We start from the raw sequence: 15,054 nt of genomic DNA, 5'->3' as shown, positions 1-15,054 counted from the left end.
CTGATGATTGCCCCAAAGTCACCCAGCCAGCTTTCACGCCTAAGGCGGGACTAGAACCCATCATCTCCTGATGATTGGCCCAAAAATCACTCAGCCAGCTTTCATGTCTAAGGCGGGACTAGAACTCAGTCTCTTGGATCCATTTCACTTCTTAGCATCAAGACATCATTTATCCAAAAAAGAAAAAGAAAAACTAAGAAAAATGTGAATTTATTTCTGACATTTTTTAAAAAAAAGAAAATTAAAATTAAAAAGAAAATAAAATAAAATCAGAAGTGAATGGGAAGGATGAATGTATGGCACAGAGTATCCAGGCAATGAAATCAGCAGCACTTGAGGCAAATCAAAACTTGATTTTAATATAGCTTTCAGGGAAAGAGCAGCCCTCGGTCCAAAATTAATCCATTTTCCTGCATGCTGCCAACATGCTACCAATATAAACCAGGGTTGATAACAGACCATAGATCTAAATCCTGTGGAAACATTGAATATGTCTTGTGGAAACGCAAGCTCATGATGACCAGGCCCTGTATAGGCCCTGTAGAGGCCATGTTATTTCAGCTCAGAAAATTCAGTTACTAAAGATCAGCTGCTCTAGATAGCTTATCCCTTATTTATTAAAAGTTGACCTTCAATAGCAAAGAAGACCTTATTGAGTTTTTCCTCTTCCAATGAACCGGCTACTGTCACAAACTGGTTTCTTCAATCTAATTGCTTTAAGAAACAATCTTCATTTCTCCACCAACTGTTTCTCCTTTACTTTGGTTTCTTATACTAAAAAGGGAAAGGGTGGAAGGAAGAGAGGGAAGAAAAGTCCAAAGACGGATAAAGAAAATTAGTACTGTGCATTAATAATACTAATAGTTAATCTTTACAATCAATGTCTACAGAGATTCTCAATCTACTACTACAATCTACTACTACAATCAAACTACTAGGCCGTGATTGTCCCAACCTTTTGGAGTTTATAATCAATAAGGTTCCCCTCACACATATGTGCTAATCGTTCCCGACTCTAGGGGGCGGTGGTCATCTCTGTTTCAAAGCCAAAGAGCCAGCGCTGTCCGAAGAAGTCTCCGTGGTCGTGTGGTCAGCATGACTAAACAGCAAAGGCGCACAGTATGCTGTTACCGTCCCACCAAAAATGGTCCCTATTTTTCTACTTGCATTTTTTATGTGCTTTTGAACTACTAGGTTGGCAGAAGCTGCGACAAGTAACGGGAACTCACCCCATTACGTGGCACTAGGGATTTGAACCACTGAACTGCCAACCTTTCAATCGACAAGCTCAGCGTCTTAGCCACTAAGCCACTGCATCCCTATATTATAATCAATAAAATATTAATAAATAGACCAACACCAAGAGTTTCCTCCCCTCTCACACACACACATCTAACTAGCTTATCTATCTTACCTAGTTAATTTGCTACCTTATCTAGCCTCTATCTGTGTAATATTTTATTAAGTTTATATAAAAATCATTCAGGTACAAAGCCGTTTCCTATGAGACCTGAAAAACTAGCATGTGGTTTTTAGACCAAGTAGTGTAGTTAGTCATGAAACCTGGATGGTTTGGTTACATTACACAACAAGCTAGGCCGGTGATGGCTAACCTTTTTGCCATTGCGTGCCAAAAGCAGGGGGAGCATGGGGGATGTGTGTATGCGGGTGCCCACACCCATAATTCTATGCCTCCCACACATGCGCCTGTGACCCCCCCGTGCTCCCCCCACTTTTGGCACATGATGGCACGGTGGGCACAGTAGGCCCATTTTTTGCTCTCCCCAGGCTCCAGAGCCTCTCTAGGCGCCTGGGGAGGGCGAAAACAGCCTTCCCCACACCCCCAGAGGCCCTCTGGAGGCTGGAAATGACCCGTTTGCCAACTTCCAGTCCCACTGGAACTAAGCTCACGGGCCCACTAATATGGCTCTGTGTGCCACCTGTGGCACGCGTGCCATAGGTTCGCCACCACAGAGCTAGGCACAAAAAGATCCCAAAAACCAAGTTAATGCCAAACTGGCATATTATACTACCCTATTTCCCCCAAAATAAGACATCCCCTGATAATAAGCCCAATTGGGCTTTTGAGCGCATGGCAATAAGGCCAAGTGCTTATTTCAGGGTTCAAAAAAATATAAAACAGGGTCTTATTTTCGGGGAAACACAGTAGCATGTTTGCTAAAACAAAGCCAACCAGGTCAATCCCACAGCTTCGTTATAAAACTTGTTATATTCATAGACTGCTGAACGGTACAATGTAGGGGTGAGATGTTCCCGGTTCAGACCGGATTGCCCGATCTGGTAGTGATGGTGGCAGGTGGTTCGGAGAACCGGTAGCAAAAATCCCTGCGCCCCCCCAAATGCCCAGCTGAGCTGCGCGATCATCAGAGGCTGTTTTTTTTACTTTTAAAAGCATTTTTTGTACAACCTCTTCAGCCGAAAAAATGCTTTTAAAAGTAAATAAAAAAGCTCTGATGATTGCGCGGCTCAGCTGATATCGTCAGAGGCTTTTAAAAGTATTTTTTCTACAACCTCTTTGGCCGAAGAGGTTGTAGAAAAAAAAAAGCCTTTAAAACCCTCTAACGATCCCAGCTGAGTTGCTTGATCGTCAGAGGCTTCTAAAAGGATTTTTTTTCTGCACCCTCTTAAAGTTGTAGAAAAAATGCTTTTAAAAGTAAAAAAAAAAAGAATTGGCGACGCCCACCCAGTCACATTACCACTACCACCACCAAGCCACGCCCACAGAACCGGTAGTAACAAATTTTAGATTTCACCACTGGTACAGTGCAACAATTCGGATTTGAAAGGGAAAAGATGGGGTGGAGTATACAGGTCTGCTGAGCCTTGGTGGCACAGCAGACTAAAGTGCTGTTAAGTAACACCAGCTGCCTGCAATTACTGCAAGTTCGAATCTCACCAGGCTCAAGGTTGACTCAGCCTTCCATCCTTTCGAGGTAGGTAAAATGAGGACCCGGATTGTGGGGGCAATAAGCTGACTTTGTATAAAAAAGAACACCGCTTTGGGGGGGGGGCGAAAGCCCTACTAAGCAGGTATATACAAAAGTATGAAGGCTATTGCTTAACACATTGTAAGCCGCCCTGAGTCTCCGGAGAAGAGCGGCATATAAATTGAACCAATAAATAAATAATCCTCATTTATGCAGAACCAAGGCCAAAATTTCATCTGGCAAAGATAATAGAATGCAGACCACTTACTTTGTCCATCACCCAGTCAGCATCTTGGATCGCCCTTTTAATAATCTGCTTAATCCTCTCAGGACTATCTTCATCGGCATGAACTTTGAAACTCTGTAAATAGACAATTCTATAAATCAATTATCCTTGCCACGTGTCAGTAAAGTAGCCAGCAATGGCTCATACAGTTGGTGATGGGAGCGGTTAAGGATATATACTCAGACAATTCAGACAGGAGGGCAAGCTTATTGGTGACATGGACAGCATATATAGAATAACAGAGTTGGAAGGGACCTTGGAGGTCTTCTAGTCCAACCCCCTGCTTAGGCAGGAAACCCTATACCACTTCAGACAAATGGTTATCCAACATCTTCATAACTTCCAGTGTTGGAACATTCACAACTTCTGGAGGCAAGCTGTTCCATGGATTAATTGTTCTAACTGTCAGGAAACTTCTTTTTTTTAAATATATTTTCAATGACCCTCTAATCCCTTGCATCAGGGTAGAGTCAAGGGGACTGAATAGAGCTGAGCGTTTACAGGGTGGATTTCTTTTTTGCTTCTTAACTGCCACTGGATGCCCTTCCTGGCAGCTACGTGGAGTTCACAGCAAATATTTTCTCTTTGCGCCCAGAGAGAGAAATACCTGCCGCTACCTAGGATCGAACTCACAGCCTCCTGATTGTGAAGCGAGAGCGCCACCTCTTGGCCACCACACTGCTTGGTGAGATGGACAGCATATAAATGTAATTAATTAATTAAAAACCTTTCATTAAAGGGGCCAGAGTCCTAGTGACCACTACCTCATTTTATTTTCAACTACCTTGTAAGGGAGATGAAAAAAGTTTTTAGTCCTTAAGACGGTAGGGCCCTTGGAGAATAGACAGCAGGTTGCAAAGCAGCAAGAGGAGGAAGCCCCCATGGAAGCTCCCATACTCTAACTTGAGCTCATCCCTCTTTTTCTCCTTTCCTCTTGTCCATAAGGTGGGAGGTAGACATCTTATTCAAGATAGAGCCAAGGGTGGGCTGCTGGGGGTTCGCAGGGGTTCAGGAGAACCTCTAGCTAAAATTCTGTGCAGTTCGGAGAATCCCCAAATCCCATTCCTAGCTGGCTCCGCCCACCCCTCCCCTCCCCTCCCAGGAGTCCCCACACAGCCCGTTTTGGATGCAAGTAAGTGCGGGGTGCGCACAGAGGCTCGGGGAGGGTGAAAACAGGCCCATTTCTGGCCTCCAGAGGGCCTCCGGAGTCTGGGGAGGCCATTTTCACCTACCGGAAGTTTGGGAAGGGTGGAAATGGGCCCATTTCTGGCCTCCAGAGGGCCTCTGGAGCGTGGGGAGGATGTTTTTGCCCTCCTGGAGGCTCAAGAAAAGCCTCTGAAGCCCGGAGAGGTCAAAAATGTACACACACGCACCCGCCATGGTGCAGGAGGCCGAGTAGGCCATGCCCATCATGGCCACACCCACCCAGCAACCGGGCATAGAACCCCTTGCTAAAATTTTTGAAGCCCATCCCTAGATAGCGCTGACCTTGGAGACTGCTTGGAAGCTGCGTTTGGTCCAGAAAGCATCAGCATGGGCACTTATGGACAGGGTACCGTGCACACCTCTGTTTTGCAAGCTGCTGTGGTTACCGATAGGTTTCTCCAAAAATGAGCCTTCTCTATTGTAGTACCTGTCCTCTGGACCAAGATGAGATTTGTTTATCTCCCACCCTAGCTACGTCTGGCTCTTCCTCAAGGTCAGGGGCAACTGTGGGCTTCAATTCCCAGAATTCCACAGCCAGCCATGCTGGCTGAGGAATTCAGGCAATTGCATTGCATCCCACAAATCTTAAAAGTTGGCCAAGGTTAGACACTCCTGTTCTAGGCCTTGGGCAAGAGCAGGGATGGCCCCCTTAAGAGATGTTTGGTCTAGTGGTCTGTGTGGTGCTTTTTCTAGACTTTTTTTCTTTTTTAAGCCATCCATATTACATTTCTGATTTTGTAAGCCACACAGAGCCTAGCTGTGTCATCAAACTGTGAATAAATTTTGAAAAACCATTGGTTCCACTGCATTGCTCTTCTGAGCATCAGGAACCAGGTCGAGAAGAGCCATCCTGAAGAACAATATTCCTTCCTTCCTTCCTTCCTTCCTTCCTTCCTTCCTTCCTTCCTTCCTTCCTTCCTTCCTTCCTTCCTTCCTTCCTTTCTTTCTTTCTTTCTTTCTTTCTTTCTTTCTTTCTTTCATATTGTCGCCTATTCATCCATGGCGACTCAAGGCGGCTTACAGAATATAAAAACCACATTTAAAAAGAGTAAAACTAATTTTAAAAAAACCAAATAAATTAATGTAATAAAATCACCCCCCACCTCCCGCCCCAGTGACACCGACAGCCAATCACATGAGCCACTGAATGGACTCCATCCCACTCTGGGTTCCCCAGGTCCGCTGGCAGAAACCAGGTCTTCAGCGCCTTCCGGAAGAGAATTAGAGTGGGGGCCATTCAAATCTCTGGGGAAATAATGTTCCAGAGAGAGGGAGCCACCAGGGAGAAGGCCCTTCCAATAGGTAGCTATTGGATGCTGTTAGAGAAGCAAAGAAGTTGATATGACAAAGCCATGTATAGATCCTTCTGGGTGTGTGTGTGAGAGAGGGGGGAAGGGAGGGAGAGATGGGGGGAGAGAGAGAGAGAGAGAGAGATCAGCTGCTGGTGCCTTTCATCCAGCCGTCTGAAAATCTACACAACCACACTAAGCCAGCAGAGACATGAGTAATCAGCGCCCAAGAGGAAGGAAGAAAGACATTTGACAACAGAAATTATTTCTGATGACCAAAATAGCAACTGGGGTTTTTCCCCCTTCCCTAATCCTAACCTTATGTAACCAATAAGCCGATGGGGTGGTGGTGGAATGAGGCGTGAGATCCAACTGGGGAAGGTTGACCTTCCAAAGATGACTTCTCCGTGCAAAATAGCATCAGAACGGAATGACTCTACTTCTTCTCAGTTTTTTGATGTGGGAACACCCCACTTTCATGACAGAGCAGTTTGATCTCACTTTGGCCTTGCCCAACAACAGGTTGCAAATGAGACAGAGGGCTCTGTTGCTAGGACACAACCTCCACCAATAGTAAAGTGGGCTACCTCAGAACCTGAGTAAGATCTATGCAGCCATAAAGCACGCTGCATGTTTCCCAGATCCATCTCTCTACGATTGGAAGGTGTAGACCGGTGTTACTCAGGAACTTTAAAACCAGTGGACCTCAACTCCCAGAAGCTGGGTAGTTTTAGGAATTGAAGTCCAAAGGTCTTAAAGTTGCTCAGATTGAGAAACACTGGTCCAGATCAACTTCAGAAAAGGCCACCAAGGAAAACCACAGGGACGCCATTCTCCATACCTGTTGGATTGTGTGCTTGTAATGATCCTGGAGGTTTTTTTCAGGAAGGACCCTGCAGCAACGGAGCAGGTAGCGGTACAACTGTAGAGGGGTCTTCACCAATTCTGCCCCTGGGAGAGGAGCCATCTTCCACCCATCAACTATGGAAAGAAAGAAGACAACATGATGAAGCTCAATCCCCTTCTAGATTGCCCAAGGAACCCCGATGCCTGCAACAGAGAAGGTGTAGATCAGGAGTGTCAAACTCAAGGCCTGGGGGCTGGATCCAGCCCGCGGGGTGCTTAGATCTGGTCCTGCGAGGCCGCCCTGGAAAGAGCAAAGAATATAAATATAAACTATAAAATAGGGTTATATAAATATAATCCTATTTTATTGTAAAAGCTGAGAATTATGTTCATTCCCAACTGAGTCCCAATTAATTGCAAAACAAGTCCTTCGGAAAAAGGCCTTCGGGATAATCACCAACCTTTAGCTTCTTTGACACCCTGCCAAAGGCCTTACTTGGCAAAGCCCCATGAAGTTCAGAAACAAACAAGAGATGCTAACTGGAAACAGAGTTAGCAACGTTGCTTTCCTGCAAAAGGCCCCCAAGTGCCTTTGTTTCTCTTTTAAGCCTTATGGGAGGGGCCAATCGTCTCCTGGCCTTACTCCTGAGTCGTCCCTTTTGCTTTAGCTGCTCTTGCCTTCTGGCAACTCTGCACATGCGTGCACTAGGAACAGGCTCCTCCTGTTCCTCTGCCTCTCTGCTGTCTCTGGAGGCTCTGGAGTCCGCACATCACTCCCAGATGGCCCTGGCCCCATCTCTGCCTCCAACGCAGAGCCCTCATCCGGGCCTTCCCCAGACTCCAGGATTGGCCCATGGTCCTCCCCAGCCTCCTCACTGTCTGATTCCGCTGCCAGCTCCGCAGGCTGCTGGCGGACCACAACAGACAGCGCCTCTGCAAGCGAAAACGGAGCTCGGGAGCCCATTTTCACTGGTAGAATGCTTGGGCCGCCATAGCGCCCCCAACACAAGTAACGTCGAGGTGATCATGCCCACCCTGGCCACACACACACAGCCCCCCCCCACGAGGTTAAACACAATCCTGATGCGGCTCTCAATGAAATCGAGTTCGACATCCCTGGTGTAGATCATGGAATCAGCAGCCAAGGGATATCTTGAGGTTGTGGCTGAAATCAAGAGCTCATATGCCACTATAAGGATTTGAAAGAACCTTCCTTGCCTTGGGTCTCCTGAACTCCATGCACTACAATTCCCAGAGTTCTTAGCCTGCATAGTGATTGGCTATTTCTGACTCAAAATTGCAAAGTTGCAGTATGTTGCATCTTTATGCACCAGATAATGCAGTTTAGTAAGAGAAAAAGACTCAATTTGTGGCCATGCATTATTTACATTTTGAAATTCTTTGGGAACACAGCCAGTCTTTTGCAATAGGCACGACCTCCGTGGGCATCCCATAAGCCACAGAGCAGAGGGTGATGGGAGTTGAAATGTTGCTATAATGGGCAGAAGGAATGACCTTGAGGAGTAGGACGAAGAGCTCTAGAAAGAATGGAGAGAAGAGCAACCAGGATGATTAGGGGACTGGAAGCTAAAACATATGAAGAATGGTTGCAGGAACTGGGCATGGCTAGTCTAGTGAAGAGAAGGACCAGGGGAGACATGATAGCAGGGTTCCAATATTTGAGGATTTGCCACAGAGAGGAGGGGGTCAAGCTCTTTTCCAAAGCACCTGAAGGCCAGACAAGGAACAATGGATGGAAACTGATCAAGAAGAGATTTAACCTGGAAATAAAGAGAAATTTTCTGACAGTGAGAACAATCAACCAATGGAACAGAAGTTGCCTTTGGAAGTTATGGGAGCTTCATCACTGGAAGATTTCAACCAGAGACTGGACTGCCATCTGTCAAAAATGATGTAGGGTCTGCTTGGGTGGGGGGTTCGACTAGATGACCTACAAGATCCCTTCCAACTCTTAATCTGTATCTATACCAAGATATCAGCCATCTCCTCCCACTTATGACTGTATGACTGTCACCTTGTTGCTGGTATCCTTAAGATTCATATTGACTGTTTCCTAATATGATTTGATTGCTTATTTGTTCCCTATGACTATCATTAAGTGTTGTACCTTATGATTCTTGACAAATGCATCTTTTCTTTTTACGTACAGAGAGCATATGCACCAAAGACAAATTCCTTGTGTGTCCAATCGCACTTGGCCAATAAATGAATAATTCTAATTCTAATTCTAATGAAGTAGCCCACATATTAATTGGTACAAACTGCTGCTCATGTGCCACCTCAGTGTTGTGGGTCCTTGTGTCGAAAAGCTTCCAAGTCTGGTTAGTCACGAGGGCTTTGTGGTTGTAAGGAAATGACTCAACACGCTGCATTCTCACAATCCTTCTTGTGAATTTTCTCTTTAATTAGCCTATAAACAAGAAGCATTTCTTTCTGCGGTTCAGATCCGTTTGAGTCAAAGAGCAATTTCCTAAGGCATTCATACCAGTCTCTGACTGCTGGACTCTCTCACCTTCCGCCCTTGTCCTTCTGGTAAGCAGACTACAGGTAGTCCTTGATTTATGGCCACAATTGTGCCCAAAATTTCTGTCGTTAAGCAAGATATTTGTTAGGTGAGTTTTGTCCCATTTTATGACCTTTCTTGCCACAGTTGTTAAGTGAATCACTGCAGTTGATGAGTTAGTAGCCTGGTTGTTAAGTGAATCTAGTTTCCCCATTGATTTGGCTATCAGTAGGTCATAAAACATGACCTTGGGACCCAGCCATGGTCATAATAATAATAACTTTATTGTCATTGTACGTGTATACACAGTATACCCATACAACGAAATTCACTTAACACCCAAAGACCAGGTACAACACACATAACAATCCCCAAACACACTCCCACCCATCACAAATTCCCCGCCCCTAAACCACCCAAACATCCACAGAACAGACCAAGTAATGCTGTCCAACAGCTCACTGATGGTGGCCCTTTAGTTCATTGTTGAGTGCAATTATAGCTCTGGGATAAAAACTATTCAGAAAACGTGTGGTCCAAGTTTTAATTGTTCTGTATCTTCTGCCAGAAGGCAACAGTCCAAAAAGATTGTAAGCAGGATGGGAAGAGTCTCTGAGAATGTTCTGCAACTTTTTCGAACAGCGAGATTCGAAGATGTCATCCAGGGCTGGTAGCTAGAGCCTGTTGATATTCTGGACAGTTTTAATGATTCTGTGTAGAGCTTTTTTGTCCACTACAGAGCTGCTCCCATACCATGCAAGAATGCCGTATGTCAGGACACACATAAGTACTATGAACCAGTTGCCAAGCATCTGAATTTTGATCACATGACCGTGGGGATGCTACAAAGGTTGTAACTGTGAAAAATGGTCATAAGTCACTTTTTTTCAGTGATGTAACTTTGAATGGTCACTAAATAGAATAAAAGCCATCCTTTAGAATAATCCATAGCTAGAGATATGAAAGGGACGCGGTGGCTCAGTGGATAAGACACTGAGCTTGTCGATCAGAAGGTCGGCAGTTCAGTGGTTCGAATCCCTAGTGCCGCGTAATAGGGTGAGCTCCCGCTACTTGTCCCAGCTTCTGCCAACCTAGCAGTTCGAAAGCACGTAAAAAATGCAAGTAGGAAAAAAGGGACCTCCTTTGGTGGGAAGGTAACAGCGTTCCGTGCGCCTTTGGCATTTAGTCACATGACCACAGAGACGTCTTCGGACAGCGCTGGCTCCTCGGCTTAGAAACAGAGATGAGCACTACCCCTAGAGTCAGAAACAACTAACACGCATGTACGGGAGAACCTTTACCTTTACCTTTAGAGATATGAATGGCACCTTTGCTCCCTGAGCTTCAGGGAGATCTGAAAATGGAGCTATTCAGAAGGTATCTAGGTCTCAGCATCCTGCTGCTGGACACCAATTCATATCAGTTTTAATTCTACTTCTGAGCTATTTTTAACAGAATAACAAAGTTGGAAGGGACCTTGGAGGTTTTCTATTCCAACTCCCTGCCCAAGCAGAGGACCCTACGCCTATGCCATTCAGGACAAATGGCTGTCCAATCTCTTCTTAAAAACCTCCAGTGTTGCAGCATCCACAACTTCTGGAGGCAAGATGTTCCACTGATTAATTGTTCTCACTGTCAGGAAATTCCTCCTTAGTTCTAGGTTGCTTCTCTCCATTGCTTCTTGTCCTGCCTTCAGGTGCTTTGGAGAATAGCTTGCCTCCCTCTTCTTTGTGGCAGCCCCTGAGATATTGGAAGACTGCTATCATGTCTCCCCTAGTCCTTCTTTTCATCAAACTAGACATACCCAATTCCTGCAACCGTTCTTCATATGTTTTAGCCTCCAGCTCCCTAATCATTTTTGTTGCTCTTCTCTGCACTCTTTCTAAAGTCTCAACGTGTTTTTGATAGTGTGGTGAGCAAAACCGTGTATTTTTAATCCACTGATTTATAACGTTATTGCAATATTTTAACAAGGTTCATCCAAGTGTTCTTGGGAAATATGGCAGTAAAAAATGTAATAATTAATAAATTAGTACAAGACCAAGCACAATTTGGAGGGACTATTATCTAAAACCAGCTCTGATTTACTACTCATTTGTTCCAGCCGGTTACACTTCGAAATTTTAATTGTACTGTAAAAAGTTACCACCCACCCCTCTCCTGGAAGAATGAAATATTTTAGGAAATATTAAAAAGGCAGAATATTTCCCCTAAAAGAGAAATAGAAATCTTAGGACAGAAACTCAGCCCCAGCACCCTGCCGCAAGCAGATATTTTGGTTATCTACAAGACAAAAGTCTGGGCCAGTTTATCTACAAAACAATACCTTCACCCTCAGGACATAATAGGATTAGCCCTCTACCCATCTAGCAACAGAACTCACCCCATGGCATCTGGGGAGATTGCATCACCCAGCAAGGTTCAACCAAGCCTGGGACTCAAGACAACCTACAAAGTTACCCCGGCATGGCCCCATTGCAGTCTGACAACCAATCAGAATACATTTCTTTCACAGGAACAGGAAACAAGTTCAAAGCCCAAGAGAGGGTCTCTTTCTCTCTCTCTTCCTCCCCCACCCCTCTCCCAGGTGCTCAATTGCCCAGGATCTCAAACCATGTGGTCCTGCCCACCATTAAACCATCTTTCCAAACAGCTTCCATGTTTCCAGTGTCTTTCTTCCCACTTGGTATTGAACCCAGATGTACATTTCTTCCAACAGTATTAAAAGTCATGCAGCAAATATATCTAGAGTGCAAAAGTAGACGGATGGATGCAAGAGCCTCGGTGGTGCAGCAGACTAAAGCACTTAGCTGCCAGCTGCCTGCAATTAGTACAAGTTCGAATCTCACCTGGCTCAAGGTTTACTCAGCCTTCCATCCTTTCGAGGTAGATAAATTGAGGACTCCGATTGTGGGGGCAATAAGCCGACTTTGTATAGAACAACACCGCTTGGGGAGGAGGGCGAAAGCCCTAATAAACATGTATATACAAAAAAGTATGCAGGTTATTGCCATAATGCATTGTAAGCTGCCCTAAATCTACGGAGAAGAGCGGCATATAAATTGGACTAATAAATAAATAATAAATAAATTTTGTGTGGGGCGATATCGCCCTTACTTATCACTTTAATAAGCAAACCTATAAAAGGCACCCATTTTTCTAAAGGAACTCTGAACCGACACCCACTTTGGAATATTTTTTTTTTGTCCCTGCTCTTCATCTGATTGGCTGCCGGTCCCAATTCCGCAGGATTAACTACCTAATTCATGTATCCTACACACAAAACTTGATTTTTGCCATGCAAATGTCACATTTTCTCACTTTGGAACCACAGCTCAGATCTGTGGGCTGCCTCCCTTTTTTTTCTACATGACTCATGGTGCTGAGCTAAAAAGGAAGAGTAGGAAGCAACTTTATGTAAAGACGGGGACAATTACAGTACCTGGAGGAATTATCTAAAGAAGAGTGACCCGTTAACAAAAAAAAAAAAAAGGTTTTGAGAAGAAAGAGCAAGGACTGAAATGCAGTTCCCAAAATAGCCCGTTTACTCCTATTAGCTTTACAGGCAGTCAGTAACAGTAACAGGGTTGGAAGGGACCTTAGAGGTCATCTAGTCCAACCCCCTGCTCACGCAGGAGACCTGTACTTGGGATTTGAACTGCTGAACTGCCGACCTTTCTGATCGACAAGCCCAGTGTCTTAGCCACTGAGATGTAGGACCACAATTGAGCCAAAATTCCTGTTGCCAAACAAGATAACTCTTAAGTGAGTTTAGTCCCATTTTTATAACCTTTCTTGCCACAGTTGCTAAGTGCATCACTGCAGTTGTTAAGTTAGTAATACAGTTGTTAAGTGAAGCTGGCTTCCCTACTGACTTTGCTTGTCAGAAGGTCACAAAAGGGGATCACATCAGTGGTGAAATCCAAATTGTTTTACTACCGGTTCTGTGGGCGTGGCTTGGTGGGCTTGGTGGGTGTGGCTTGGTGGGCGTGGCTTGGTGGGCATGGCAGGGTAAGGATACTGCAAAATCGCCATTCCATCCTCACTCCAGAAGGATACTACAAAATCCCCATTCCCTCCTCACTCCAGGGGAAGGATACTGCAAAACCCCCATTCCCTCACTCCAGGGGAAGGATACTGCAAAATCCCCATTCCCTTTTCACTCCAGGGGAAGGATACTGCAAAATCGCCATTCCATCCTCACTCCAGGGGAAGGATACTACAAAATCCCCATTCCCTCCTCACTCCAGGGGAAAAATACTGCAAAACCCCCCATTCCCTCACTCCAGGGGAAGGATACTGCAAAATCCCCATTCCCTCCTCACTCCAGGGGAAGGATACTGCAAAATCCCCATTCCCTCCTCACTCCTGGGGGAAGGGTATTGCAAAATCTCCATTCCCACCCCATTCTGGGGCCAGCAAGAGGTGGTATTTGCCGGTTCTCTGAACTACTCAAAATTTCCGCTACCAGTTCTCCAGAACCTGTCAGAACCTGCTGGATTTCACCCCTGGAACACATGATGCCAGGACAATACAACCGTTATAAATGTCAGCCAGTTCAGCCAAGCATCTGAATTTTGATGGCGTGACCTTGGGGATGCCGCAGTTGTTGTTAAGTGTGAAAAATGGTCATAAGTCGCCTTTTTTAGTGCCGTTGTAACTTCAGGCATTAAACGAACGGTTGTAAGTTAAGGACTGTATTGGAGGGAAGGCTAGTTTTGCACCCATGCACTTCCACATACGTATTTTCTTGTCTACACTTGACTTCTCATACTAATGTGGGAAGTTTTATATCCAATTATTCTGAGATGAACATTTTTACTTAAAACTGAGTTCTGGATTTTAAAACAAGTAGCAACATTTCCGCCTCTTGGAAATCTGCTCTGTGCCACATCTATTCTTTAAGGTAGAGAGAAAGTACAGGTAGTCCTCAACTTACGACCACGACTGACCCCAAAATTTCAGTTGCTAAGTGACGCTTAAGTGAGTTTTGTCCCATTTTATGACCTTTCTTGCCACGGCTGTTAAGTGAATCCCTCGTTGTTAAGCGAATCTGGCTTCCCCACTGACTATGCTTGTCAGGTGGTCACCAAAGAGGAACATATGACCCCGGGACACTGCAACGGTCATAAATGTGAGGCAACTGCCAAAGTCTGAATTTTGATCAGGTGACCACGTGGATGTTGCAAGGGGCGGGTGAAAAATGGTCCTAACTTTGAATGGTCACTAAATGAATTCTTGTAAGTCGAGGACTATCTGTACTATCAGTTTGCAGACCCTTCATATATATATTAAAAAAAACCTCTTTGCCCCAGTCTTATGACTTTGGCATTTCTTTTTCCCCTAATCTTCACGAGCTCTTGGCGAGATTTCATGTAATGTGAAGGGGCGAAGCCACAAAATCTCAGCAAAACTTGAGCAATAGAAATGTACTAAATCAGAATTCCCTCACAGCTTATATAAAAAGCGCCTCTTTTTGCAGGGCCGGGCTGCCTAGCAGTCTCCTGGGCATTTGGGACGACAATTTAATTTTTTGCTTTCATCCAGCATGCATTTTTCTGCAGCCTTCCCAATTTATGCCCTGCGCCCGCTCCCCAAACGACCCCCGCGCGTTGCAGCTCCTTCTTGCAACCTTTGTAAATTCTCTTACCCAGCCTCCTCGGGACGCATGCGCAATACTGGCTTTCCAGCCGGTCTCCGCAAGTCGTCTTTGGACAACATAGAGATAAGAATAACATAGAGATAGGAATAAGGTAGAGGAAACCACCCACCCGTCTTTCCATCATATACCATGCTGGCTGGAGAATTCTGGGAGTTGAAGTCCACAAGTCTTTTTTTTTTTAATTGAAAAAGTTTTACAAACATCAATTTTTCCCCCATTTCCCCTCCCCATCCCTCCCTAACCCCCCCAAACCCTCCCTCCCCATGACTTCCCCAAGGTGAAATCCATCCACA

The 15,054-nt window shown here is 45.1% G+C and overlaps 1 protein-coding gene across 4 annotated transcripts in view; it reads right to left on the bottom strand.

Moving 5' to 3' along the window:
* LYRM9 (LYR motif containing 9) overlaps positions 1-14,794 on the bottom strand; it is a 37,837-nt gene extending 23,043 nt beyond the window's left edge. For 3 of the 4 annotated variants that reach the window (XM_060693199.2, XM_060693200.2, XM_087889647.1), the window contains exons 1-3: positions 14,750-14,794; positions 6,571-6,710; positions 3,217-3,309 (exon numbers count right to left, since the gene is read on the bottom strand). In XM_060693199.2, coding sequence (XP_060549182.1) covers positions 3,217-3,309; positions 6,571-6,696 — 219 coding nt within the window. In that variant the 5' untranslated portion in view covers positions 6,697-6,710; positions 14,750-14,794. Of the gene's footprint in view, positions 1-333; positions 775-3,216; positions 3,310-6,570; positions 6,711-14,749 lie in introns of those variants that run through there. The other variant, XM_034420765.3, reaches the window with a different exon arrangement.
* Between the last annotated feature and the right edge of the window lie 260 nt (positions 14,795-15,054).

This window comes from Pantherophis guttatus, chromosome 1 (genome assembly GCF_059756535.1).
Source record: "Pantherophis guttatus breed Tessera chromosome 1, ASM5975653v1, whole genome shotgun sequence".
NCBI lineage: Eukaryota > Metazoa > Chordata > Lepidosauria > Squamata > Colubridae > Pantherophis > Pantherophis guttatus.
This window is presented reverse-complemented; position numbering and strand designations above follow the sequence as displayed.